The 27,999-nt window shown below is 41.7% G+C and overlaps 1 protein-coding gene across 3 annotated transcripts; it reads left to right on the top strand.

The window, feature by feature from the left end:
• The first annotated feature begins 62 nt into the window (after nucleotides 1-62).
• Nucleotides 63-22,599, top strand: mindy1 (MINDY lysine 48 deubiquitinase 1). 3 transcript variants are annotated; one of them, XM_085790966.1, is made up of 12 exons: nucleotides 63-160; nucleotides 4,561-5,309; nucleotides 7,371-7,622; nucleotides 10,142-10,380; nucleotides 10,785-10,842; nucleotides 11,709-11,773; nucleotides 12,071-12,229; nucleotides 15,732-15,834; nucleotides 16,035-16,177; nucleotides 17,267-17,458; nucleotides 18,092-18,286; nucleotides 19,592-22,599. In XM_085790966.1, the coding sequence occupies exons 2-12, from the start codon at nucleotides 4,967-4,969 to the stop codon at nucleotides 19,655-19,657; spliced, it is 1,815 nt and encodes a 604-aa protein (XP_085647092.1). In that variant the 5' UTR covers nucleotides 63-160; nucleotides 4,561-4,966; the 3' UTR covers nucleotides 19,658-22,599. The 3 variants fall into 3 exon arrangements, with proteins under 3 accessions (XP_085647092.1, XP_085647094.1, XP_085647093.1); XM_085790968.1 differs by lacking the exon at nucleotides 63-160 and adding an exon at nucleotides 2,404-2,714; XM_085790967.1 differs by lacking the exon at nucleotides 63-160 and adding an exon at nucleotides 2,405-2,718.
• Nucleotides 22,600-27,999: the final 5,400 nt, after the last annotated feature.

Below are 27,999 nucleotides of genomic sequence, written 5' to 3'. Positions count from 1 at the left end.
CTCTATGAAACAAACCCAACACACCTGGCTGTGTCAGAAGGTACACGGAGTGAAAAGGTAAAAAGTCTTGTGTGCAACGTATTTGAGCCGTGGTAGTTTTAACCTCATATGACGTGAAGCTAGAAACTAAACCAAACAGAAGAAGCTTGGACAGAGACAGGTAAATAAATGAATGAATAACTAAATAAGAGTGTGTGAAGTAAAGTCAAGTGCTGCACCTGATATAAATGTCTTGAACCGACGCCAAATTACCATTCAAATTATACTGTGATTGTGCGTGTACGGCTGGAATATTTAATTTCCTAACAAATTAATTTCTTATTTACATTGTCTAAATAAAACTCTGTGCATGTCATGGTCTTTTTTTTCTTCTTCTTTTTTAAAAACTACAGCTATCGGGACATTAGAAAAAGTACATATTTAGTTTAAACATACACTATTCTGACATTATTTGTAGGCCGGATTCACATCTTTATTGTAATTAAGTGCTTAAAACAGTAAATACGCTATTAGATGGGTATAATTGTGCTGATAAGTTGCATTAATCTTATTCACATAGTATTTAAACGGAGTTCTGCATTGTCATTATGGAAGAGCGGGGCTAGCCGTGTGCTAGCAAACTTTCTTTACGTAAACGTATAAACATAATATAGACCGCAGTGTCAACTCAAGGCTCTAATTGTGTTTCTTTTACAGTATATTATATGTACCGTGATGGTATAAAGTTATAAACTTCTACAGTAATTACATTTAACAACAACAATCAAACTTTAGCGGCGGCTAACAGCTAACGCAGCCTTTTAAAGTTGGGCGGAAGTGACGTCACGTGGTGCTGTTTTGCTGCGTTCGGGAACTCGGAACTTTGAAATTCAAACTTAAACGCGTTCGAGACGCTCCACGCCAGAACCAAAAACATGGCGGACTGGGACAAACTTTGCATTCAGGCAATACAAACATTACAAAGAGCACAAAAACAGAAACGTTTTAATGTATTTTGGCATTTGGCAACGGATTCTCGAAAAAGTTAGGGTAGATCTTTTTTCTCTGACTTTGCAGAGTGGGAGCTCCAACTCGGCCCAAGGCATAAGTGAACTAAGCACCTGCCTAGGGCCCGATGACCACTTGGGGCCCCAAAGAGCAATTAACTTTTCAAAGCTATAGTGCGTAACTTCTGTGTAGAAAAAATCTGTGTAATTACTAGGGATGTGAACGTGTAGGTACTACGTGTAAACTGTGCAATGCTTTCCGTTTAAACGTGTACACGGTAGCAGCGTCCATTTCCGTCACATACGAGGACCGCAATTTCACACCATACAACAATCACAGCTTAATAAAAACGTATTTCACACAAAAATATGCATTAAAACCTCAACAAATAAATTAAAATGTCTAAATTCTAACCGTTTAAGACGAGGGCTGCCATGTTTTGATGTTGTCGTGGCGTCAAGTCGGAAAGTCGGAGCTCTGATATGATACCCGAGTTTCTGACCTGTAATTTCCGAGTTCGACGCCGTTCAATTCATTTTTTACAACTCGGAGCTCGTTTTTTTCCGGCTTCGGAGTTGTCTTGAACGCAGGTTTAGTCGCGTGTAAATCAACCGAAGGCCGCACTTTTACATTTAAAGCAGAAGTAAGCGATCCGGTCGTTTTCGCTAATGCTGCGTTCCAGACAGGCTTTTGAAATCGTAAATTACAGCTTCAAGTCACAACTTACGACTTTGTAGCGTTCCAGGCAACCCACTCGTGTTTTTCCGACCTGTTTTACCTGTGAAAAGTGCACTATAACGGCCACTCGTAACTTCCGACCCGTGAACTTGTACCAGATCAAACTGGTACAACTTCACAGTTCGGAAAAACAGGAGTTACGAGTTGCCTTGAACGCACCATAACAGTCCTCGTCCCTACTTCTCCCTTGGCTGCACACACAGCCCTGCATGCCGTTCTCTCTCCTCATTGGATAAAAACTGTAGGATACGATAAATGTTTTCTCCTCGGCTCAGAGCAGAGCAGAGTGACTGACAGACCCGTGTTTCAGACCAAACACTCTATGTAAGTGATTGCTGTCGGAAGATATAACTATTTAAGACTTATATTAACACAAATATATCACTTACTTCTGCTTTAAAGTAGGAGCGTAAATGATCTATAATCAGAATTATTGGCAGTAATAGAGGGCCCCAAAATAACATTTTTGCTTTTGATGGCGTTTAGTTCCATTGCACTTTCTCAACCAGGAGGTCGGAGTGTTCCGAGTTTCGAATTCCGAGTTGTCTCGAACGCAGCATTGAAGTTCGGCGGAAGTGACGTCACGCGGCGCTGCTTGTGGGCGGGGCCTGTGAGCGGAGAGGAATGTAAACAGCTAGCACGCCCGTTCACCCCGATCACAGCAGCAGCAGCAGCAGCAACAGCCGCAGCACAGTTAGCTCGGTCCAACCCAGACCAGAGCAGCGTGTCGTCGCCGCCGCTTCTCTTCGTGGAGGGATGTGGATGTCTTGGTCGGTGCCTCGTCACGGACAGACTTGACTTGACTCGGTGTCTCTGCGTGAAACCACAACAACAACAACTTAGCCTGAGTTAGCTTAGCCTCGGCTCGGCTAGAAAGCAGCTTAACGCGGAGCCGTGAGTCGAAGGTTTTTTTTTTTTTTTTTAAGGGTTTTTCTGTCCGGTTTCTCTGCTGAGCTGCGGGTGCGACAGGCCGGAGACCACCGACCGCAGTGAGTACACACAGTCACGTGTGTGTGTGTGTGTAGTTTCAGGGCGGTGAATCAGTGGTTTGTTGTGTCGTGGTGTTGTGTTGTGTGACTGAGCAGCGTTACGGGAAACTTAAGCACTTGTTTATCTAGGAGTTCACTCTCTCCTCCTCTTACTCAACCTCACAGCCTGCTGAACTCACACAGCCACATGTTCACACTTATTACACTCCCTGCTGCTGTAGCCACACAGTAATAATAGATAAAATATAAATAAATACCTGGCCTTGCTCTCCCAGCTGTGTGTGGTTTCAGCCCCCAGGAGGAGGAGGAGGAGGAGGATCAGGTGTGGCAAGGTCACCTGTGTACAGCATCAACACCCAGTGTATGTGGCTGGAGGACAGCAGCAGGCAGGCGGGCAGGGTAGCTGCTACCTCACGTGGATCTCTGAACAGGCCTGTGTCTGTGGCCCCCGGGGAGCAAACTCCTGAACCAAAGCCTCTGTGTGAAGTCAAAGTCACTGAAAAGACACAAAATGACCACATAAAGATGAGAAAAAAACAACCAGATAGGGAGAGAGTCTTGGCTGTGTCCTTGAAGGTCACTGTTTCTTTATTAGACCCATGATCCCCTCAGTATTTTACACTATTTTTATTCTATTTTATTGTTATGGTATTCTTTTTATTGTATGTTTCAACTCCTGGTGGGATTAATTCAGTTGTAATATGTTGATTGATTCTTTCTTGATTGATCGAATCCTTCCTTAGAAATATAAAACCCAGTCGTCTGTAAACGGGTGTAAAATAATCAGATGTGTCTTGACTTGTGTATAAGAGTCGAGCTCACTGCCTGTGTGTGTGTGTTTACAAACCGCCATCACGTGTTTCAGAGAAGTTTGAACCTGAGTATTGATCTGTACCCAAGTTTTATTTCCTCCTGTGTGAGATTAGTTTGACATAATGTGTGTGTGTGTGTGTGTGTTTTTTTAAAGATGAGTCACAAGATTTTAGCCTTTGGAGGCACAGACAGGTTTTTAATCTGGGATCTGTTCAGTCAGTCGATGACGGCGGTTAACGTTGGCGTCGGACCTGTTCTGTCAGAGTGAACTTATTGCATAGATACCGGCGCCGGGCTCTGAAATGTTTCACCAGTTTTATCTGACTTGTCTATTTTTTGAATGAAATGTCATATCGTTAATTGGAGTCATGCACAGTTGATGATGATGATGCCTTAGTGATGTCATCAGGATTGGAGAGGACAAACCTCTTAACGGTCTGTCCCCAGGCAGGCGATAATGAAAGATACCATCCAGGTGCATTGTGGGAAATGTAGGATCTTGTCCTCTGCTGCTCAGTTTCACCGAACAGAAATATACATTTTCCCTCCTCTGACGGCGCCGGTAACAGTTCCAGCTGTTAGAGACAGATGTTGGGAGACTCCTCCACTCAGAATGAGCTGATTTGAAGTTTGTAAACCGACAATTTAGGGTTTTATTCTTTCATTTATTGTATCTAGTTTTTACTTTTTTGTGTATTTTATCTGACAGACTGTGAGACGGTGGCAAACTTATATCCAGCTGTGAAATCAAAGCTTTCTCTAGTTTTGTAGGTCTTATTGCTCGTCGTTCACCATTCAGTGACTGGTGTGACTGCTTTGTCATCGTTTTTTGACTCGTATTTTATTTTTTTTTTACAGCTCAAATGATACATTGATCGCCATTTTGATAATCTATTAATCATTTTTAGTCATTTATGAAGCAGAGATAGTCAAATACTGCAGCGCTACACCCTGTGCAGTGTGATCTGGTGATGAGATCTGTTGTCCAGCAGCATCTTTTAACGTCTGATCCCTCTTGTCTCCTCCTCCTCAGGTGTAACGGGACGTCTGTGGCTGTTTAGACGACAAACTGAAATAATCCTCAAACTTAATCTGACAGTCTCGTCGACTCTGCCGCCGCCAACACAGACGGTTTCTCTTCATATTTTCTGTCTGGAACATCTGTTCATTTTTTTTTTTTTAAAGGATTTGACCTCCGCTGGAAACTGGTGTGTTTGTTTTCGTGTAAATCCTGAGCCGGCGGCGTCCTGGGGGCCATGTTAAAGCTGCAGCTGCGGCCTGTCAGCTCCTGCCTCACACCTTCATCGTAAAACGGCGCCAGTGAAGTTTGCGAGCTCGTGACAGACGGGAGCGGACGTCCCGACGCTGATGACGGCCGCGGCGTTCGTCCTGTGAAGCGTTGGACCTCCTTTCTCCAGCTCCGACCAGAGGATCAGCTGATGATGGCCGAGTCCAGCTCGAAGCCGGCGGCGGCGGCCGACCTGCTGATCGAACCCGCCCCGACTACGGAAACCGTCACCAAAGAATTGATAGTGACCACGGCAACAGAGGGGCCGGGGTCGGACGCCGGAGCGAAGGTCCAGAGCAGCAGCAGCAACGGGGACGCCGGCGGGCCTCTGCCGGGCAAAGATGTGAAGGAGGAGCCCACGCCGCCTCCAACCGAGTCCTCGCTGCTGTCGTCTGAGAACGGGACGTCGACCGCGGTCGCCACGGACAAACCCGTGTCGTCGCTGCTCAGACACATCGAGACGGAGGGAGGGAAGAACAGAGCAGGAGACCAAGGTGAGGAGAGACCAGGCGTCTGTTTGACGTGGACAGGTACATGTACATATGCAAACAGTTGTTTTAGAGGTAAATTCATGCAAAACCGCTGATGTACGTTGCCTTCAGGGGCAGTTTTTCAGCAAGCAGTCTCTGAATTTACCTCTAAAACAACTCTGTCTGGTAACGTTGTGTTATTATCTCATAGCGTGGTGAATGTGCAGGTCACAACTTGTCCTCCAGAGCGTTTTGGAGTTGTTGGATTGTGTATTTGATGAGTTTGATGAGAAGAAATCCCATTAGCCTCCGTAGCGTAGCTCTGAGCAGCTCGCGACTCTGCTCCGCCATTCTAAAAATAGCTTGCACCGACAATTATAGGTAACGAACCTACTGCTATGACTATAGGGATTATGGCAATGGGCCAGTTTGTCAAAATGTTGAACTATCCCTTTAATAGATAGATAGATATTGATCCCGTAGGAAGTTCAATTTCTCAGCTGCATCACATCTCACACAGTGCATAAAGTTCATAAAAACAGTGAAAAAGAAAGATAACAATAAATATTCATAGAGAGGTGGCACCAATAAATATTATAAGATTAAAAAAATGCAAATATGTTAGGAAATTGTTGATGTGTGACATGGTTTCTAGTCTCAGTGTGATGTTGAGTCAGGTAATAATGCATTATAATATTTATGTGATGTTACGTAGGAAACCCACAGAAACCAGTGACGGTGACAACGACCTCATGACCCGACCAGCCTCTATAACCTGAAAGACCCGTTTACATCAGTGGCTAAAACAACAACTCTGTCTGTACGTGACTAAAGACCGGTCATAAACATGTCCCTGACGGTCTGGATGTTGATGTGAGGTCAGTTTATAGATCAGCCCAGAGGGAGGCAGGGAGGTGTTGGTGTGACACAGCGACTGTAACTACAGTGTTAAAAGGTGTTGGTCGGAGTTGGAGTTCCAGTTGGAGATGTTGGTTCAGAGGCTTCGCTGTGTCGCGGCTGGTTAACATTCAGGAAGTGGAGAGACTGGAGCAGGGAAACGGGAGACGCCTTCAATCAGCCTTTGTTGTTCTGGGATGTGATTGGCTGCGGGCCAGGAGCGTGAGAGACGGCAGAGACTCCGCTTATTAACACGGTGTTCAGATATGATCACTGATCACGATGTTCGCGGTGTGATGTGAACGGTTTTATAGAGCAGGGGTTCTCAACTAGTCTCACTCTGGGACCCACATTTTCCCATGGTTATTAAGTCGCGACCCACTTTTATAGAATTCAAACCAAGATGTTTTTATTTTTAAAGCCTTTAAAAACTCATTTTGCTCTTCATTGAGCAAAGTGCATTTCAGAGCACATGAATGAAACTGAGGAGGACCATGACAACTGCATGTACGGAAGTGAATAAAAAAATATCAAACTGCACAAAATGGAGACCAACAAAATGATATATTTGACTTCTAATGCATCTCCGCATTCAGAGCATGTTCACAAAAGTGAATAAATATCAAATTGCACAAAATAAAGACCCACAAAACAAGATTCACTGCATTCAGGCCACATTAATAAGAAACTGATATCTTTGCATTCAGAGCAAATAATAAGAAAGTGAGGAGGAATGGACCATTACAACTGCATGTGTTCACGTGACGTGTGCCTTTCAATATACGTTATTTTTCAAAATAAAAGACATGTCCAACATCAGATGTGCATTAAATATTTACTTTTTTGACCAGTTGTCCGCGACCCATCCAGAACGGGTCCGCAACCCACTTTTGGGTCCCGACCCACCAGTTGAGAACCACTGTTATAGAGCCGGCGCATATTCTCATTTGCCCAGGTCATAGTATTTCAAAGGAGGTTGAATCGAAAGCAACTGGACTTAGTTATTTGTCTAGGAAGACGTTTCACCAGTCATCCAAGAGGCTTCATCAGCTCATGTAGCATCTGACCAGGCTGGGACTGGTCCAACTATCTGGTGTGGAGACTCACTATTTAGCCTCTTGTGTGGGCGTTCACAAGGGGGATGATGTCACTGTTATAGAGGACTCTGGTCTCTTCTGGTCTCTGCAGGTCTGGAGCTGGACGTGGAGGACAGCTCGTCTGTGGCCACGGCCGGCGGTTCGGAGGACCAGCGGGAGTCCACAGACTCGGCGTCGTTCTCCATCCCGAGCCTGGAGCTGTCGGACGGGGCCACGGCCACAGGAAACTCCCTGGACGTGGACGACGGCCTGTCCTCCACCTACTCCGCTCTGGGCGCCGAGGGCGGCTCTCTGTCCACCGACGTCCCCAGTCTGAAGGACGATGAGACGCCGGGGGCCGTAGGTGAGACGTCCTCTGCTGGTTTTTGACCTGATGTGACCTTTGGCTCCAATGCCGAGGTTATGGAAACAGTTACTCACACACAAATGAGAGTGTGTGTGTGTGTGTGTGTGTGTGTGTGTGTAGCTGCACAAAGTGAAGTCGGTGTTTAATGTGTCGGTTCAGTCTGTCTCCAGGAAGTTTGGTGTGAGGAGGAGGAAGCAGAACTTCAGAGTAATGTGCTGACACATTGACAGACAGAAACACAAACACACACACACACACACGGCAGTGACGTCAACGTTACTCACAGATTCTTCAGTGCAGCTGCAGAAAACATGGCTCAGTTTGACAAACAAGACTTACTGTAATCTGAGTTCACAGGGTCATGGATGTTTGTTTTTTTCATTTACTTTTTTATTTGTTTTCTTTTCGTAACATACCAGCTTGGCACAAAACACATGACATGACATAACATAACATAACATAACATAACAGTAAAACAACATAATCATGCATAAAAATACAAAGATTCTGCTTGAAACTAGGGGAAAACATTTTCTATTAAAGGGTTTGACTTTATCTTTGCCTTTATGTGAAGTGAGGTCTTACAATCGACACATAGCTGAGCCATTTTGACCAGTTCTCTTCAAAAATATCAGTTCCTTAGTTTCAATGCAATTCTCTCCACAGCATATTATATATTTGTAAATGATATCAATCCACTCATTTGTTGTTGGCTTGTCTTTTCTTAAGCCATTTTCTGGTCAAAGCCTTTTTACACCCCACTAACAACACACTCCAAAGGTATTTGTCCAGCTTTGTACATTCAAGACCATCCAGATCACACAGGTACACGACTTTGAGATTTAAAAACATTTTCCTTTAAAAAATAACTTTCAGGACCCCGAGAACCTCTCTCCATAATGGACGGTTGTTTTTGTAAGGAAACATGTCGGTGTCTTTTCACTTGAACAAACTGTTACCTGAAAGTCATCTAAGCACTAATATCCATTAATATCCATATTTCTGATTCTCTCACTGACACATCGGCCCTTGTTGATGTAACGAAGACAAATAAAACAGAGGTTTGTTGTCTGCTGTGTACGATGCGTCCTCGACCTGGCTCTAACCTCTATAACACACAGATCTCAGTTTGTCGCCTGAAGACGGAGCCAAACAAAAGCCGACATGATGCCTCCCTGTGTGTGTGTGTGTGTGTGTGTGTGTTTAGAGCATGGTGGCGTTCAGGCGTAACAACGATTCGTTGTAAAAAAAAAAAAAAGTGACAGTTGACTTCCTCCTCCGCCGGAACCACAACAATGGCCTCCTCATACTGCGTCTCCCTGTGGCAGAGTGAAGTCACGGCGCTCCTCCCTGTGTAAAAGGAGTTTGTGTACTTTGTGTTGAGTAAAGAGTAAAAATAACAGACTGTCTGTAGCTCCGCTGTGACTCATTGCTCGTTTACAGGCGTTAGTCTGATTAGTTTAAGCAGAAGATGGTGACAGTGACGGTGAGCAGAGGTGAATCACAGGCACAAGGTGGCTCGGTGAGATTAGAGAAAATTACAGGACCGAGGAACAGAAAACAGTGTTTCTGAAAACCGAGAAGTCAGAGGGAGGAAGACGAAGACAAAGAGTTTTTTGCTCTCATTGTGTTGATCAAAACTTTAACTTAATCGGTTCCTGAAACGAGCCACGTCACAGCAGCACGGAGAAAAACACAATGCTTTATTGAATTAGAGAGTAAGAGTCACATAAACATAATGAATATGTGCAGTAATATGATGTAGAAATAGTGAACAGGATTATAGGGGTTTCACACCAGCAGGGCTCCGTGCCGGCTCCGGTTCCTGAGCCCAAGTTTGAACCGGCCGGCGCATTCGCATTCAAACCAAAAAATAAAAGGTTCAGAACCTGAAAAGTCGATTCTCAAGGGAAAATAGTTGTTTTTTCCTTGGGAACTGTGACATCATCAATGGGCGTGTCCTATTCTGTGAAGTTGAGCAGGAAGGAGGAGAAGGCAGCGACTGACAACCTGGAGAAAAATTTGCAGTGGTCTGATGAAGAAACGAAATGTCTGGTGGTGATTTGGGCGTCCGGCGGGTCATGGGAATAACGCCACTGGATTGCTAGTTGGCATCGTTTATGGTCGGAACTATGACGGTATCTGATCGTCTTCGAACCTCCGACTTTCATTCTTGATTAATGAAAACATTCTTGGCAAATGTTTTCGCTTTCGTCCGTCTTGCGCCTGTCCAAGAATTTCACTGTGTGCGCGGAGGCTCATGAAACTCCTCGTAGTCACTTTGATAAAGTAATTATTATCTTTGAACTCTGCGGAGAGATGAAGGCTGGGTTCACTCCAACACCAGACCAAACAATTAATAAACTAAACTGAAGACGCATTACAGAGACGGCAAAAAACATTTGAGTAACACAGAGTAACGTCCTCCCACTTTGCTGCTGGTTCACCAGAAGCGCCGAGGTTCAGTCGCCCCTGTTGAAGTGTGTGTGTGACTGTAGTCTTCCTCTGGTCCACAGGGGGCGCTGTAGCTGCAGCCGCTCCTGCTCTCGTTGCTGCCGCTGCCGCTCCCTCCACCTCCGGTGCCGCCGCCTCCTCAGCGGCTGCAGCGGCTCAGGAGCCGCGGCCGTCCATGCCGGCGTATTACCTGGTGAAGTGGATCACCTGGAAGGAGAAGAAGACGCCCATCATCACTCAGAGCGAGAACGGACCCTGCCCCCTGCTGGCCATCATGAACACACTGTTCCTGCGCTGGAAGGTAACACACACACGCGCACACACACACGTATCACAGTGTTTTAAGTTCAGCCTCAGATGTGATGAGTCACCAGCAGCGTCATCATCAACTCTGAGTCTCTTTAATTACACTGATTATTGACTAAAGCCCCGTTCAGACACAAGGAACATCACAAAGCAGTGGGTGGGCGGAAGTGTGTGTGTGTGTGTCTATGTGTGTCTGTGTGTCTGTGTGTGTCTTCACTGTAACTTAACTCCTGACTCATGACGTCGTGACCCTGGTGTAACAACAGGATGTTTCCTGTAACAGACTCAGATGATAAAAACAATGAAAGTAATGAAATTAAACATTGTGCAGGAGAGGTGGAAGAATATGTTAAACCTCCATGTAATTTGTAGTAACTGTGTGTGTGTGTGTTTGTTCAGGCGAAGCTTCCTGCTCAGACCGAAGTGGTCACCACCGAGGACCTGATGGCTCACCTGGGTAAGATTCAGATTCACCTGATGGCTCACCTGGGTAAGATTCAGATTCAGATTCAGAATTACTTTATTCATCCCCGGAGGGAAACTTTTCTTTGTTACAAACTCCTGAATCAACACAAAGTGAGATTTACATGGATAAATTCATAAAAATGTTATTACCGTACTAGGGCTGCCCCCGACCAAAGATTTTCTTGGTCGACCTTGGTCTTGGTCTTGTCTTAGTCCTCATTCATGGTGATTAGTCGACTAACAGTGATACGTGCTTTCACGTCGGAGTCTCCAAACCAGAAACGTCTGTAACAACACCGGAGGAAGTCGCTTTTGACCAAAAAAAAGGGGGGACCTGCCGTGTTATAAAAACCTTTTGACAGCGAGTGAGTGTCACGACTTCCTGTATCTGGCCCTTCAAATTAAAAGCCCTATAGCCTTTCATATACAGTTCAGTCATATTGATTTTGACTTAATTTTGACAAGACGCGGCTGCTCTAGTTATTACTAAAATAAAAGCAGAATAAGAACAGAATAACAGAATAAAATACGACCTCACATGTACAGAGGTGTCAGCCAATCAGATGCTGTGTTTACCTGTCTGCTGGTTCAGACCGGTTCAGACCGGTTCAGACCGACTTGTCCGTCTGTCGCTGGTTCAACTCATCAACAACACGATGACATCACTTCCTGTGTCCTCTGGCGTCTGGTCCTCTATCTTTAGTGTCTGTACAGTAGCTCTCATGTTTTATTCATCGTGATCTTTATTGTTATTAACCAGCTCAGGCGTTGCTATGGAGACGGAGCTGTCAGATGTTTATTTGACACGATGACAATAGAGTGACACAGCGACGTGTGTGTTTGTTTGTTGTTGTGTAGGAGAGTGTGTGCTGTCCGTCACACCCAGAGAGAAAGCTGACGGGATGGAGCTCAACTTCCAGCAGGTATATGCACACACACACACTCACACACGCACACACACACACACACACACTCACACACGCACACACACACACACACACACTCACACACGCACACAGGAAACTTCTTTCTGCTTTCGACTTTCAAAATAAAGCTCGGACTCAAAATATGAAACATGTTCATCTGCAGAATGAAAAATCTTCAGTGAGCTTCGGTTTGTCAAACATGAACTCAACACTGACTGAAGAAAGAAGTAACTTTGGATCCATGAATGACCTGTCACCCTCTGTCTGTGTGTGTGTGTGTGTGTGTGTGTGTAGAACATGAGCGATGCCATGGCCGTCCTCCCTAAACTCTCCACAGGTCTGGATGTGAACGTACGTTTCACCGGAGTCACAGACTTTGAATACACACCCGAGTGCATCGCCTTCGACCTGCTGGACATCCCACTGTACCACGGCTGGCTGGTCGACCCACAGGTAACACACGCTACCCTGTGTGTGTGTGTGTGAAAATAATCTCTAGATTTTGATTTTTAAAACAATTTTCGTATTTTCCAGACTATAAGTCGTGCTTTTTTAAAGTAGTTTGGCTGTTCACGCCACCTATATTTCGAAGCGAAGATGCGCTTCAGACAAGACAGCTTCCAAAGTGGCAAATATTTTTAGCCACTTTGGTTGCTCATTACTAGGGATGGGTATTGATAAGAATTTAGCGATTCCGATTCCATTATCGATATTGCTTATCGATTCGATTCCTTATCGATTCTCATTGGGTGAGGGAATAAAAGAGAAATGGGTTTGTTTGCCTTAATGCAGTGGTTCCCAACCTTTTTTGGCTCATGACCCCTTTTGACATCACAAATTTCTGGTGACCCTCATTCAAGATGAGCAAGCTCAGATATTTGTATATGCTGCATTTTATTTGATCTTGATTTATATTCAAGAAAGTGGAATGTATAAAGAATATAGTTGTTTAACTCTTTCACTGCCAAAGACGAGTTATCTCGTCTTAGCGAATCCAAGCGTAGTCTGCCAAAGACGAGATAACTCGTCTTAGCGTTTTTTTAATGGCAACGCCATGCTGAATGTCTTGCCCTACTCCTCTGTGAAGATCAGACTTGTATCATCAAAATAAAGTGCAGAAAAACACATTTGGATTGAGAGATGTAAAAAATATAGCGTATCCCCCCCCCCCTCACGGAGCGGTGCGGGTGTCTGACTGCAGCGGCGCCGCTCCGTGACACTCTGGCCGCCGATGAGAGCTTAGGGGGCGGCGGCGAGGCTCATGGCGGCTCGGCAGCTCGTTGAAGCTCCGTGCAACTCCGTGATACAAAGCACAAACGTTAGTAACAACAACCCCGTCGATCGCTCGTCGTTAGTCGTCAAGAGCGTTTGGAAAGTCGCCAGATTTTGCGAGAAATCACTCAGATAGCAGCTTGAAAACCCCGCGATCTAGTGTGGATGAGGAACGGACGGCGCCGGCGAACGTGACGAGAGGTAAACGTGGTGGGAGTGTCTGTACTCTGTTGTGAGCGCACATGTCTGTGGCTGTGAGTTCAGGGGGCGTCAGCCAGAGCTGTCGGCTGTGTGTGTGTAGATGTGTGTGAGACAGAGAGAGTGAGTGAGACCGCTGCCTGCTGACCAGAGGAAGCTGGATCTGATCTAAAGCGCCGTGTTTCGGCTACAAAAACCTGTCGAACTGATCCGCGCGCGCACACACAGACACACACAGACACGCACACACAGACACACACACACACACACACACACACACACACGTATGCACACACGTATGCACACGCACACGTCACGTACGCACACACACTAAAAAAAAGGAAAGAAAAAGTTGTAACTCAAAGAAAAGAAAGAAAAAAGGCTGCAGAAGTGTGTGTCAGTAGCTAAATATTTTGTCTTTTGTCATCAAAAGTCATTTGTCAGTGTTGATTTAGTTGTTGTTTACAAGAGAACAACTGTACAGATGTTGAGGCGTCACTAAAGCAAAATATAAAGGAGCCAATTGTACTGGTTCACCTGAAAATGACAGCCGACACAAAAACCTCTTTTTCTCAAGATTTTGGTGCCAAAATGGCATTTTGGGCTAAACTAACCTATATTCAACCGCCAATTTCACAAGACTGGAACAAGATAGAAACAAACAGGTTTTTTTGCTGGAAACTAGAGACCCTCTTCTTTCCTTTGATGGGTTGAATGTGTATGTAGTAACAGTACATAATATTATGGTGGGTCTACGGAAATCAGTCAAAAAGCTGGAAAATGCCTGGCAAGCTGGAGGAAGCTGCTGTGAGAATGGCTGGCAGTCAAAGAGTTAAGATTGTGAAAAATAATTAGTTTATTTAAAAAAAAAAATGTAATCAATTACTAGACATTTAAGGCGATCCCATTTGAATTCCAGGTGACCCCACATGGGGTCCCAACCCCAAGGTTGAAAACACTGCATTAATGGCTCTAACATTAAAAAAGTTGACAGGACCGACCTGCCTGGACAGGTTAACACTAGACCACTGTGGCTGTGGGGCAGCTGTGCTCACAGGAGGAATTTAACAATGTTTCCATTACATGGTTTTTATGTATTCTTCGTTCTCACTAGTTATTGTTTTCATAACGTTCGTTTTTATGCGGAGTGAGTGAGCGAGCGAGCGAAAGAGAGAGAGCGCGCCAGAGAAAAGACACAGGGCGCACCGTTCACGTGGCTACGACGAAACCTGAAAGGAAGTGGTTATAATAAAGAGAGAAAAACACAAAGAATAGACATGTAGCCTGTTCAGGAGACGTTGTCCTGTCCTCACGACGTGAGGGAGGGAGGACCGGAGGGTGGCTCTGGCTCACAGGTTTAGTGATGAGGAAACGTCACTGTCAGCTGCATCTGTCAGCAGCTCCGCTCCACACAGACACGCCACTAACTTTATTTTGTGAGAACAAACGGTGACATGTGGATATAAACACTAAGCACCCTCATTTATAATGAAGATTGGTTTTAACGTAACGTCACGTAATTAATCAATTAATGCGCGAGTTTCTGAACCAAACGGAATCGATAAGGGAATCGTTAAAGCAGACACGCACACGATTCCAAGAATTGATCCAAGCTGGAACCGGTTCCGAAGAGGAACCGGTTTTCGATACCCGTCCCTACTCATTACGTAACTGATGTCAAAGTTTGATCGCGCTGGTCATTGGGGAGCCGAAGGACGTCTCTATTCTGACAGGTTGCTGCTGAACCGCGTCATAGCTAATTACCCTAAAGTTAACCAAGGCTCAACTTCTCGCTTTGGACGATCAGGTCGCCGGACTCTCATTGAAAATGAATTGACTTTCAGCGTTTTTGATGCTTTGGAAGCTTTTGGTGTGAACGCACAGTTATATATGTTTTTTTTCCTCTTCGCAACATATTTTTGGACAGATGCGACTTACACTCTGGTGCGACATATAGTCCGGAAAATACGGTAATCACAAGTACAGTTTCTTTTTTTAAGACTCTGCTCACTGTAGCTTCTGTTGGGGACTATTTTCAGTGGCGGATTGACCCACATTTGGCTCTGTAGTGAGAGATTCAATAGTGGGAGGATGATGTGTGTGAGTCAGAATAAGCTACTGTGTGTGTGTGTGTGTGTGTGGTGATGAGGGAACATGTGACACGGTGAGACTGACTCATGTTGATCAGATGAATCAGAGAAGAGTTTGATCCAAACTGTTAAAATCTGAAACAGTTTCTCTGTCAACAACGAGCCTCAAGTCGGCATTGTTTGTTGTAATAAACAAACTGCAGCGATCATCATCATCATTGTTGTTGTTGACTGTGTCTGATGAACCAGTGAAACCAGCGCAGCTCAGTCGGCCCATAAACAGGGATGGAAAATGCACAGTGGGTAATTTGTTGTTAATGATTCATTAGCAGAGATTGTGACCATGTTTAACATTCAGTGTGTGTGTGTGTGTGTGTGTGTGTGTGTTCGTCCAGAGTCCAGAGATGGTGGCTGCTGTGGGGAAACTGAGTTACAACCAGCTGGTGGAGAAAATCATCGACTACAAACACTCTGCTGACAGCAGCCGAGTCAGTGAAGGTAACACACACACACACACACACACACACACACACACACATATGAACACACAAACATGAGTGAACGCACAAACACACACAATCTGCAGACACTGACTGTACACAGAGGTCTGATGAATCACCAACACCTCTCACTCTGTGTGACTGTTTACTTATCTGTGTATGTGTGTGTGTGTGTGTGTGTGTGTGTGTTTTCTCCAGGTCTGGTAGCGGAGCAGTTTCTGGAGTCGACAGCGACCCAGTTGTCGTATCACGGTCTGTGTGAACTGAACACGACGGCCAAAGAGGGAGAGATCTCTGTGTTCTTCAGGAACAACCACTTCAGTACCATGATCAAACACAAGGTACACACACACACACACACACACACACACACACTGCAGCTGCTTGTGTTGAATACCTACGATACGATACGATACACTTTGTTGTCTCACTCAGGGAAATTTGTCTTGGACTCAGCAGCTGCTCCATAAATGCTTCATCAGCCACACCATCATTAACAGTTACATAACAGTATTGCACATATCCCATAATAACATAACACATGCACACACTACACATACATAATACATGCTAAAAGATCACCACAATGGAAGCTCAATTACTGCACAAACTTCGGCCTCAAGCAGCATTGTTTAGGGACTTGATGGAGGTTGGAACGAATGAATTCTTAAAGGGAAAGTTCAACATTTTGGCGAATTGGCCCATTGCCATAATCCCTATAGTCATAGCAGTAGGTTCGTTACCTTTAATTGTCGGTGCAAGCTATTTTTAGAACAGCGGAGCAGAGCCGCGAGCTGCTCAGGGCTACGCTACGGAGGCTCATGGGATTTCTTGGTTTCCCTCATCAAACTCGTCAAATACACATTCCAACAACTCCAAAATGCTCTGGTGGACAAGTTGTGACCTGCACATTCACCACGCTATGAGATAATAACACAACGTTACGAGACGGAGTTGTTTTAGAGGTAAATTCATGCAAAACCGCTGATTGGTGTTCCTGTCTGGGTTTTTTTCAGCAAGCAGTCTCTGCATTTACCTCTAAAACAACTCTGTCTGGTAACGTTCTGTTATTATCTCATAGCGTGGTGATTGTGCAGGTCACAACTTGTCCACCAGAGCGTTTTGGAGTTGTTGGATTGTGTATTTGATGAGTTTGATGAGGGAAACCAAGAAATCCCATGAGCCTCCGTAGCGTAGCTCTGAGCAGCTCACGGCTCTGCTCCGCCGTTCTAAAAATAGCTTGCAGCGACAATTAAAGGTAACGAAGCTACTGCTATGACTATAGCGATTATGGCAATGGGCCGAATTGCCAGAATGTCAAACTATCCTTTCAAAACGGTTGAGTTTATAGTGATGGTCAGGAGGTCATACTCTAAATAAGAATAAATGAAGAACCTGTTGTTAATAAAGTTGTATCGTCGCTCCGTCAGGGTCACCTGTACCTGCTGGTGACGGACCAGGGCTTCCTGCAGGAGGAAGGTCTGGTCTGGGAGTCGCTTCACAACGTCGAGGGCGACGGGAACTTCTGCGACTCCGAGTTCAGACTGTGTCATCAGAGAGCTCCGCCCGCCGCCGCCGCCCTGCCGCCGACCGCCCAGGACCAGCAGAGACAGATCGACCAGGTGAGACGGGACAGACGGTCCAGATGCAGGTGCTGATGGATCCAGTTATAACCGGTTATTTATTTATTTTTTTTAAATGTTTATTTAACAGGGACGATACATACAACATTGCCACAAAGAATGAAAAATGCGATGCATACAAGACGTCTAGCTTCAGCTAATTTGCAGTCTTTGTCCCTGGTCAGGCTAAAGAAAGATAAAAGATACTGAATACAATAAGTGCAATAATACAAATACAGTGAATAGTTATCATGAATAAATAAACACAGCTACAAAATTTAGATTAAGAAATTGCACAAATTAAATACATTAAACATTAGTAAAATGCTGTATTGACAGTGACTTGAGAGAAGTTAATGTTCACATTTCTGCTGCTGCTTAAGCCAATGTTTAGCTTTAGCACTAAACATCTTTAATTCTGTTTGGGATTTGATTTCTGGGGGTAAAGAATTCCATAGGTGTGTACCCAGCACTGAAAGGGATGATTGATTAAAACAGATAAAACAAATTGACCGAATGTTGTCCTGCATCTTCGAATTTTACAGTTTTACTTGCTCATGCTCCTTGTCAGTTGTCTGATTTAGTAAAAATCTGTGACATCGCTTGTTACTGACTGATTGATGTTGTTGTCAGGACTACCTGGTGGCGGTGTCGCTGCAGCAGCAGCAGGGCGGCGCCCCGGGGCCGCTCAGCGACCTGGAGTTGGCCCGGCAGCTGCAGCAGGAGGAATACCAGCAGCAGCAGCAGCAGCTCCAGCAGCAGCAACAACAACAACAGCAGCAGCCGCAGCAGCAGCAGCCGCAGGGATCAGTGCAGGCAGCACAGCAGGTAACAGCTGCACCTGAACGCACCACGAGTCACAGCAGACACAATGAGCTCCCAGGGATCAGACTACACGATTAAACCGTGTCAGATTAAACACTTAAAGGGACATAAAATCTTGACAAACTGTCATCAAGGCTACCGTAGTGCTGTGTGTGATGCTAGTGGTCTTTTGCTCAGACACAAAAACGATCGTGGACGCATTCCTGGGTCTTGTCCTTCACAGAGAACATGAGGAACGTTAACGAATGTGTCAACCTCAAAACCAAAATCGCTGTTAGTTATGTTACACCACGCGGCCGTTCGTCGTTCAAGAAGTTCATAATCTGACGCTGGAAATGTGTCGGTGTCGACGACAAAATGGTGTAAAAATTGACCTGAATTTGTGTAGTCTGATCCTGGCATAAGTTAAAGGGATAGTTCAACATTTTGGCAAATTGTCCCATTGCCATAATCCCTATAGTTTTAGGAGTAGGTTCGTTACCTATAATTGTCGGTCCATGCTATTTTTAGAACGGCAGAGCAGAGCCGCGAGCTGCACATTCACCACGCTATGAGATAACAACAGAACGTTACGAGACGGAGTTGTTTTAGAGGTAAATTCATGCAAAACCCCTGATGTGCATTCCCATCAGGGGGAATTTTTCTGCAAACAGTCTCTGCATTTGCCCCGAAAACAACTCAGTCTCGTAACGTTCTGTTATTATCTCATAGCGTGGTGAATGTGCAGGTCACTCACAACTTGTCCACCAGAGCATTTGGAGTCGTTGGATTGTATATTTGATGAGTTTGATGAGGGAAACCAAGAAATCCCATTAGCCTCCGTAGAGTAGCTCTGAGCAGCTCATGGATCTGCTCCGCCGTTCTAAAAATAGCTTGCACCGACAAATACAGGTAACTAACCTACTGCTATGACTATAGGGACTATGGCAATGGGCCAGTTTGCCAAAATGTTGAACTATCCCTTTAAAGAAAGATGCTGTCTTCACAATATTTGTGGTTCTGAAGTCATAAAGCATGAAAATGAACCGGGCTTCGTCCAGAGAGATAAACGCACACGACTCCACACCGAGGAACCGACCAGTCACAATCTTCCATGTTTTTAAGTTTTGTTAAGCGTCACAATGATCCAGTGATCCAGTTATCTATTCATCCGTGGTGCAGCACACACAGGACAGGAGCTGCTGTTAAAGCAACAGTTTGACTCCATGGAAACAGACACAGCTGCCTCACTGACTCACCGCTTGTTTTTCTGCAGCCTGCAGCCTGTTCCTGTCAACACATGACGCGACTCTGTTCTCTCTGTTGCAGGTCAGAGGCCAGGGATCACAGCAAGCCAGGAGGAGAGACAAGGACTCGGACTGTGTCCTCCTATAGACTCTTCATCATCTGTACCACCAAACAACCACACAGAGATACACACAGACACACACACACACACACACACACACTCTGTCAGCTCGATGCCAAACCCCAGTGCTTTGTTCCACAGGCGACAGTTTTGGATTCCAGGTTTGGGAACGTTTGTAAATTTGTAAGAAAAGACTATGGAGTCTGGTAAGATCACACAGGTACAAACTGTAACTGTCTTTATAAAGTGTTTATTACTAAAAATGTCTTTATCAACTGTCAAGAAAAATGATTTACTGCTGTTAAATCGATCCGTTATAAACCATAATAATTCACAAAGAGTCTAGAGCTGAAACTTAAGTTACAGAAGTGAAGTCGCTAGTTGAAGGTCTGTGGTTTTAAATGTTAATCAGCAGTAAGTTTTAAAAAAAAAAGAGAGAAAAAGGTCGGGTCCTGATCTTTTCGCAGAAGGTCAAAGGTTAAATTAATTAGTTTCAAAATAAAAGAAATACGTTTTTCTCAATGACAGTTTATAGCTGTTCTATAAAGCTTTAAAAAAAAAAAAGATTATTAACCTTGAATAAAGTCATTAGTTTTAACTGTTGACTTTTTCAGTGGCACCAAAAGATGATGAAGGAAAACTGGTGTGAATCAGTTAATTTAATCTGTTAATTTGTCTTTTATTGACCTGAATGACATGAACAGTGTTTTTTTTTTTTTTCCCCTGATGAGACTGGTTTCGTGAAAAAGCAAAGGTCACGCTTCTACTTTTGTTTAATTTTGTCCTGTAGTTCTTTCTCCTCTCTGGAAACTTGAATTTAGACTTCATGTGAGTGCTTTAACCCTAAACTGAAGTGCATTTACAACCAGGAAAGAAAATCTGTTTCTTTTCTCTCCAGATTCCACTTCTGTATTTTTAACTTTAATTTCCCACTCTCTGTGAACGCTCCGCTAAAGTTAACGTAAAAAAAAAAAAAAAAAAATCATGTTCTTATGTGACCTTCCTTCATAAAAATCGATCCTTTTCCATTAATCACTGCAGATAAAACTGAACTTTAAAGTAGGATGTCAGCAGAAACAAAACAAACGAGTCCCAACACAAAACTCCAGATTACCATTTCCGTTAATACAGAAAATAAGCTCTAATGTTCAATAAAGTTTTCCATTTTGAATAATGAATATTGGTTTATTTTGGGTTCCAGTTACAGAGGAAGCTCCTTTTTTTTAAGCCCATGTCATTTTCTATCCATTTATTACTGGAAATAATATTCAAATATGAATGTGAGACAGGAAATGTTTCATTTCCAGTTCACGTTCAGACTCTTAGTTTGAAATTTAAACAAGAAGTTAATGCTGAACTTCCCCAAAAATTAGAACCAAAGTAAAACACAAATTATCCTGTAAAAATAAAGGGTTACATCCAGTTTGTTGTTTTGATCTTATTCTTTTTTTTACCTATTCTCATTAGAAAACATTAAATTACAGCAGGTTATTTTTTATGTTGGTGCCAACTTGAACCATTTTTATTCTGACGCTAGAACAACACTTGTTTCTAAAACGTATATCAACCTTATATATAAACGTCACATCTGCACCAAAACAAAATTGAGGACTCGAATGGTAAATGTGTGATCACAGCCTGAGTCGGGACTGAAATCTGACGACGTGTTCGCTGCCACCTGTTGGTGCTCATCTGTTCTCAGTTTGCTCACATGTGTTGACTGCAGAGCTTATTTTTGTTTTGTTTCTATTTGTCCAAAATGAGCAGAACTTTGATCTTTATGGAAGTTTGAACCTGCCAGGAAAAATAAACCGATAACAGAAACAATACAAGAATGATAAAATCTTTCAAGGCAATATTTTGTATACAAATATAGATAAAAATTCTGCTTTAATAACAGATTTTTAACTCATCACATGCATGGTCACAAGTAAACATTGTGTTTATCTGTAGTAATATTATATTTAATGAATCAATTTTATTTTTATTTCAATAAGTTCATATTGAAGAATTATTATCATTTTGTCAAAGTAAAAAGAATGACTTTTGATGTCAGATTTGTGACTTCAATTACATTTAGATTTATATATTTCTGACTCTGTATCAATGTAATTAAGATTTTCAATGGACCCACATTAAAAATCTTCAGACCAAGTCAGAATTTTAATGTATCTTTGAAAAAAAAATGGAATTTGGATTGAATATATAATCATAATTATTCTTAACTTAGCTGTATTTATATCTATACATTTTGTCTGAAGTCAAAATGTTGACTTATCCTTTGTATTATTTATCTGGTAAATATCTGTGAAGCACAAATTATGATAAATTAAACAGTTGACTCATTGTCATTATCACAGCTTTGACCCAATAATGTGACCTTTTTTTTTTTTTACTATTGATGACTTATTGCCTCAAAATTATGATTTACAATTTAAGAATTGTGATCTATAATCTTAATTTCCATCCAGATGTTTAATATGTTTGTCTTTTCCTGGCAGCTTCAAGCTTCTATACCTTTAAATCTGTTGTAGAGACAAACTGGACGAGATAAAACACACAAGCTTTGGACTAAATCGATGTTAATTCTGCTGCTGATTCACAGTCCTGGTGTTGAATCATGAACTAAAACCAGGAAAGTTCAGTAACACACTGATCCTGATTTAAACAACTTCTTAAAGCCACGTTGAATAAAATGTTGAACGTAGAAGAGTTCTCTAATCTGATGTTGTTGGCAGGTTTCAGAGAAGAAGACTTACACTTACAACTTTCCCATCATGCCTCTGTGAGTGTTTTCAGGGCATCGTTGTTTCTTTCTTTCTGTTTGTCGTTTGGTATTTTTCAAACTTTTGTTTTTCTCTGGTGTGATTGTTGAGCTTCAGTCTTCAGTGTGTCCGACTGCCGCCATGCTCCGTTCAGCTTTGTATTTAATTTGTCATGTCAAATTGTCAATAAAAACAAAACCAAGCTCTGAGGTGTGGACTCTTAATAACTCAAATATTGCTCTTTAATTTGTAAATTTACTTAAAAAAAATAAAAATAAAATATTATTACTAAGTTTGAAAAAATATGACTCTTAATTACGTGACAATAAATTGTAAAAATTTTGATAAAGTAGCTTTAATTTAAATATATGCTTCTGCTAAAGGTTTGCAATTTATATTCAAGAAGATCATCATATACAAGTAAATAAATACATATTAGTAATATATTAAGTTATATACTGTATATAACCTTGATTTCTAAGATAGTAGAAAATCAGACATCTTTCTATCTGATTTACTTTTATTTCAATTTTCAGTTAATATCTGTCAAAATCAACTTGCAGAGAAATACATTTGGTCTAATTTAGTTCAAAACTCTAATAGTTTAACATCATTGTAGTCAATGCTAAAAAAAAAAAAAACTAATGCAGATTTTGCAGGAAAAATAAAAATGGTGATATTGTAATAGTAAAGTTACGATTTTTCAAAAGTAGGGTACAATAAAAAGTATAACTTCAATAAAAAGGGAGAGGAAACATAAGGTGCTTATTCATTTTCTGTTCAGTTAATTGACTAATCATTGCATTGAATCTGCATCAAAGTTCTTACAGTAATTGCCCAAGCGTCCTTGAACACACCACCAAAAAACTGCTCCTTCTCCAATAAGACACAGCTCCACAGCGGTTAGGAAACAGGCTTCAGGTTTATTGAATGAGTTGCCATGCAGTTTAGTGAGGACACGTGACAAACTGTAAGATGTGTGCGTTGGTTCTGTACATGATTGAAATTCAGCAGACACACAAACGGAACTGATCAATGCCTCCGATCAACAGCTGCTGTGGAACAAACTCGAAGGAAAAGGATCTTAATTAACGGACAAAACTAGGTGGACGTTTACAGGTTTACATTCTGAGTCTGTGGGAGGAGGAAGAGGAGGGTGGAGCTGAAGGAGAGACTTTCTAGTTTTGTTTTCAGTAAATATGAACTGTGTCTGAACTTGTTTCCGGGAGCAGGATATCAGAGAAATTCACTGTATTCATGCAGGTTGGAGAGAATACAGACATAATAAATATAGATTTTAAAAAGACAAAACTGTATCTTATGATGTGAAGGAGTTTTGTTCTTTATCTTGTAATTATAAGAAATGTTTATCTGAATAAAGAAATCTCTTTCCTTCTTTCTTCTTTCACTTATAAAATTTTAATTAATTTGACAAAAAAGCTTGTTACTGCAAGATTTGTGTCTTATTGATATTGAGAGCCACATAATCTTGACGAGAAAAAAGGATTTTTATCCCATCAATACAAAAATACTAAATTACATTTAAATACCCCATTATTATATCAGTTTTTGTAGAATAAGATGTTTCAGTTGATAACAAAATTTATTGATCACAATGACAAGACAAAGATCTAATAAGCTAAGCATGAGTTATCTCAGTTACTTGTAATTTAGACCTTTTTGTATTTCGTTATTGCAACTGAAGAGATTAAAGTTATAGGTTTTATGTGTACCATAGTTACAAGGAAAGATCTTTTGATTACAAGATTAGATTAGTAACTTTATCTGCTGTGAAATCAACATCTTGTTAATTACAAGATTAAGAGCTCTTGATCATTTTTATAGTCGCTTTTCTCATCTCATAATGTTGACTGTCGTATTTTCTAACCGCACTCCTAATACAGACCTAAGACCAGTGAAGTCAGATCAGTTCGCAGAAACTTTAATCGGGATTTATGAATTTAAAAAATCCTTCAAAACAAGACTTCCTGCTGTAAATGTTTCCTTCAGTGATCAATTAAATTCAGCTCGGCCTCCTCGTCCTCTGCCTCATTATGAGATGATGCTGTTTTGTAAAAAAAGACAAATACCTCAGAAATCACACTGAAATCCAAAGTGTTTCCATCTTGCTTATTTTCTTCACACAGTGAAAAAATAAAGTTTTTACTTGAGCCTTGAGTCAGTTTGTCTCACATGACATGACGTTAGCATCATGAGCATTTCCCACTGAAATCAACACAACTAAAAAAAAAAACCTCCCTGTGTTGTTCAGATTGATTTCAATAGAAACTCAATGGATGCCTCGGTAGAATCAAACAAAATAAGCTGTTTTTAATGGATTTAGTGTTGAACGTTTAGTACCAAAACAAAATTAAAAACAACAAGGAATTCTTTACAAATGACAGGGAGAACTTTTTTCATTCAGGATAAATGCACTTAAAGAGTTTTTCACATCGAAATTCTTGAATGTGTTCAGAGCTGATGGAAGGAAGAAAGAAGGCAATGAAAGGTTTTTAGTAGCAGGGACGAGTTTCAACGATCGGCAATGTCGTCGTCCTCTCCGAAGTCACCAGACTTCACCCAGAAAATTAACAATTTTAGCAGCTTTTAATGTTAAGTTCATAAGAAAATGCTTTTATGTGCCTTTATTTGATAGTAACAAGGTAAACAACAAGCAAGCATTAGGCCTACTTCTTGATTTAAATGTCGAGTGTCAATTTGGATATTGAAAATGTTACTTTCTTCAAATTGTGACCTCAATTACAAATGAATGCTTTTTCCATAATGACTGATGGAGAAGAAGACGACATAAAAGTGTTGAAACTCGTCTCTGAAGTGGTCAAACGTCTGATAGAAAAGCACTTCTCAGGTCGGAGACCCGAACACCTTCGTCCCTCCTGTTGCATTGATAAAGAGTTTGTACCTTCTGTACGTCTCAAGGCATCTGTTTTTCTCACAGGAAAACTAACTCAGTTCATTTACATACATACATATTCACAAATGAATGAGAGAGAGAGAGAGAGAGAACAAGAAAGAGTATTTGCTATTTAAGTTGCTTATCAGGTAAACTTTAGTCACAGCTGCATCTTTGTCAAGCGCGGTTGCGTAGTATAAAGGAGCAGGCTAACAGTTAGCAGAAGGTAACATGATGCTGCTTTTACAATAACAGATCTGTGCTTCTCCTTCAATAGTGGTCAAAACACACAAACACAAAAAACAGCAGAACAGCTGTACAGATGTAAATTATATGACAGTAACACAGAACAACAGCTTTATTCCAGTGAAAGTTTTTTTTTTTTTTTTTTAGTGGCTTCACAGGCTAAAAAGTTAAAGTATATCTATTGCCAACTTGTTTTTCCTGTTACAATTCAGGACACATTGACGCACAAGGACAAAACTTTAGTTTAAATACAGGCCAGGGGGAAAAAAGTGTGCTTGTTGTGCAAGCTTCAAAACCAGCTGGCACATGTGAGCTAACACGTACAGCTGCGTTAGTTCTTGGTTTAACTTGTCGTTCCTTTGGCTGTAGTTAATGACACTCTAAATTTCTAACAAAAAAAATAAAAATAAAACTGAATTTAAAAATAAAATAAAATCCCAGTCCAGCAGATTGTGGAGGAGAGTGAACAGAAAAACCAAACAAACTAGCAAAAAGCAGCAGCAACCTGGTGCTAAAGCTAAAGCTAATGGTGGCACACCGTTCTTGGCCAGAGATAGTTAGCAACATTAGCATTAATAATGTGTTGCTTCAAAGTGGAGAAACACAGACCGTCTATACATATATAAAAATTCAAAAGTGTTTTAAATTTAATTTTCAATCTAGAAACAAAAAATAATAGTGTTTATCAGTCATTAACGCAAAATTTTACAAATGTTTGCTGGCCCTATGAATGTTTGGTCTGTTTTCAAACGTCTTGTTTTATCGGGGAGGCTGTAAATTCACTATTGTTTCTATTAGAAATACAAAATTTGTGATGAATAATATGGGCAATACAAGAATTGACAAACTAATAGCCAGTTAGTTTGTGAACTAGCCTCTCTGCTTGTCTACCCCATTTTAGTTTATACCTGCAGACGAACATGCAAGTGGTTAAAGACCTGAACAATGAATTCAGTGACACTTAATCTATCGTGGCTGCCCATTGAATTAGCAAGATAATTTACCAAAATGGACAAACAAAAATTAATCTCAAGAGAGGAAATAATCTCATTGCCTTCTCAAAAGCAGAAATGCAGTATTTTTTTTATGTACAAATATCATTACACAGGTGTTAAACACTGGAATAAAGCCACTGTAAAATGTTACCAACATTAGTAACAACATTATCATAAGTGTTAAAGTACAGACAAGAAACATTTGCTCGTCAATACTGAGAACACGTCTGTTTCAGTTTTAGTGGACGGTTTTTAAAAAAAAACTAACAAAAAAAATTCACATATCCAGGAAACTGATCATTATCGATCTCCTTGGAAACCAGGGAACTGGTCATTGTTGATCTCCTTGGAAACATAGAACCAGAGTCCGATGCTCTCGTTTATCTCGAGTTAATCACAGGAATGTATCTTGTGTTGAGCGTTTGTTAAATATGCACAACATCGTTATCAGACAGTTAGTTATACACACACATGTACAGATTGTGGAACAGGGACAATCATGATGATAATAATGTTGTTGTTGTTGCAGAAATCTGTTGCAGATGAATCATTTCACCAGTGACAGCTCAGACTGGACGGGTCCAGTTCGTCTGCTTCCATCTAAATGCTCCTTTTGAATTTACTGCTGTAGAGTTTTGATGTCATTGGCATCTTTAGCATGTTTGCAAGTGACTGTTTGACAGAAACTCATCTAAATAATTACGTAAAACTTTCCTCTGAAATTCATCTCGGACCTTCCCAGACCTGGATTAATCCAGTTAAATAAACTGATGATCTGACACGATCAATTTTAATTCGTTCTTTTTTTTTCCTTCCCACTATAGTTTCTCAAGTTTCATCTTGTTCAGGAACATTCAGTCTTAAAAGCTCTTAAAATGTAGGAAGGGCGTTATTATGAACACTGCGCAGTACATGCGATTAAAATAGTCACTTTACGTTAAATCCCAGCTTCATTAATGCTGCCTGTAAAACAGTATTAGTTCTGCCAAAAATATTCATCTTGTACCAAAACAAGGGTTAGAAGAACCTCTTAATTTCAACAACTACACATTAAACGCGCTAATCGGCTGATCGAAGCTCCTGCAGAGTTCGAAACCAGGCGGTAAAATGGCGACGACGTTGGTTATCTTGCAGGCCGACGAGGATTCAGTCATTAGTCTAAACTTTTGTCCATAAATCTGAACAAAAAAGTAGAATTAGTTTTAATGTTTGTGATAAATATCTGGTGAAAACAACAATTACAACTCAACATGTCCGAGGGTTAGGGAGAAGAACTGATCATTTCTAAACCGTTTAGTTTCGTCCACAGAACAAAGAAAACAGCTGTAAACAACACAGAGTTCACGTTGTGCTTTCTTTCTTTTTTCTTTTTTCTCTCAGCGTTCTGTTCTTTAAAGGACAAGCAGACGACAGAACCGACTGTCACAGATGTTCACAGATGTTCTCCG

This window comes from Trachurus japonicus, chromosome 11 (assembly GCF_045865225.1).
Source record: "Trachurus japonicus isolate A0001 chromosome 11, Traja_1.0".
Lineage (NCBI taxonomy): Eukaryota > Metazoa > Chordata > Actinopteri > Carangiformes > Carangidae > Trachurus > Trachurus japonicus.
This window is presented reverse-complemented; position numbering and strand designations above follow the sequence as displayed.

Bases quoted from the DNA above. Each gene is read 5' to 3' on its own strand.
- mindy1 (XM_085790966.1), top strand. From the start codon at position 4,967: ATGATGGCCGAGTCCAGCTCGAAGCCGGCGGCGGCGGCCGACCTGCTG. The intron at 10,843-11,708 runs GTAAGATTCAGA...GTTGTTGTGTAG, and splicing joins GGACCTGATGGCTCACCTGG to GAGAGTGTGTGCTGTCCGTC. The intron at 11,774-12,070 runs GTATATGCACAC...GTGTGTGTGTAG, and splicing joins TGGAGCTCAACTTCCAGCAG to AACATGAGCGATGCCATGGC.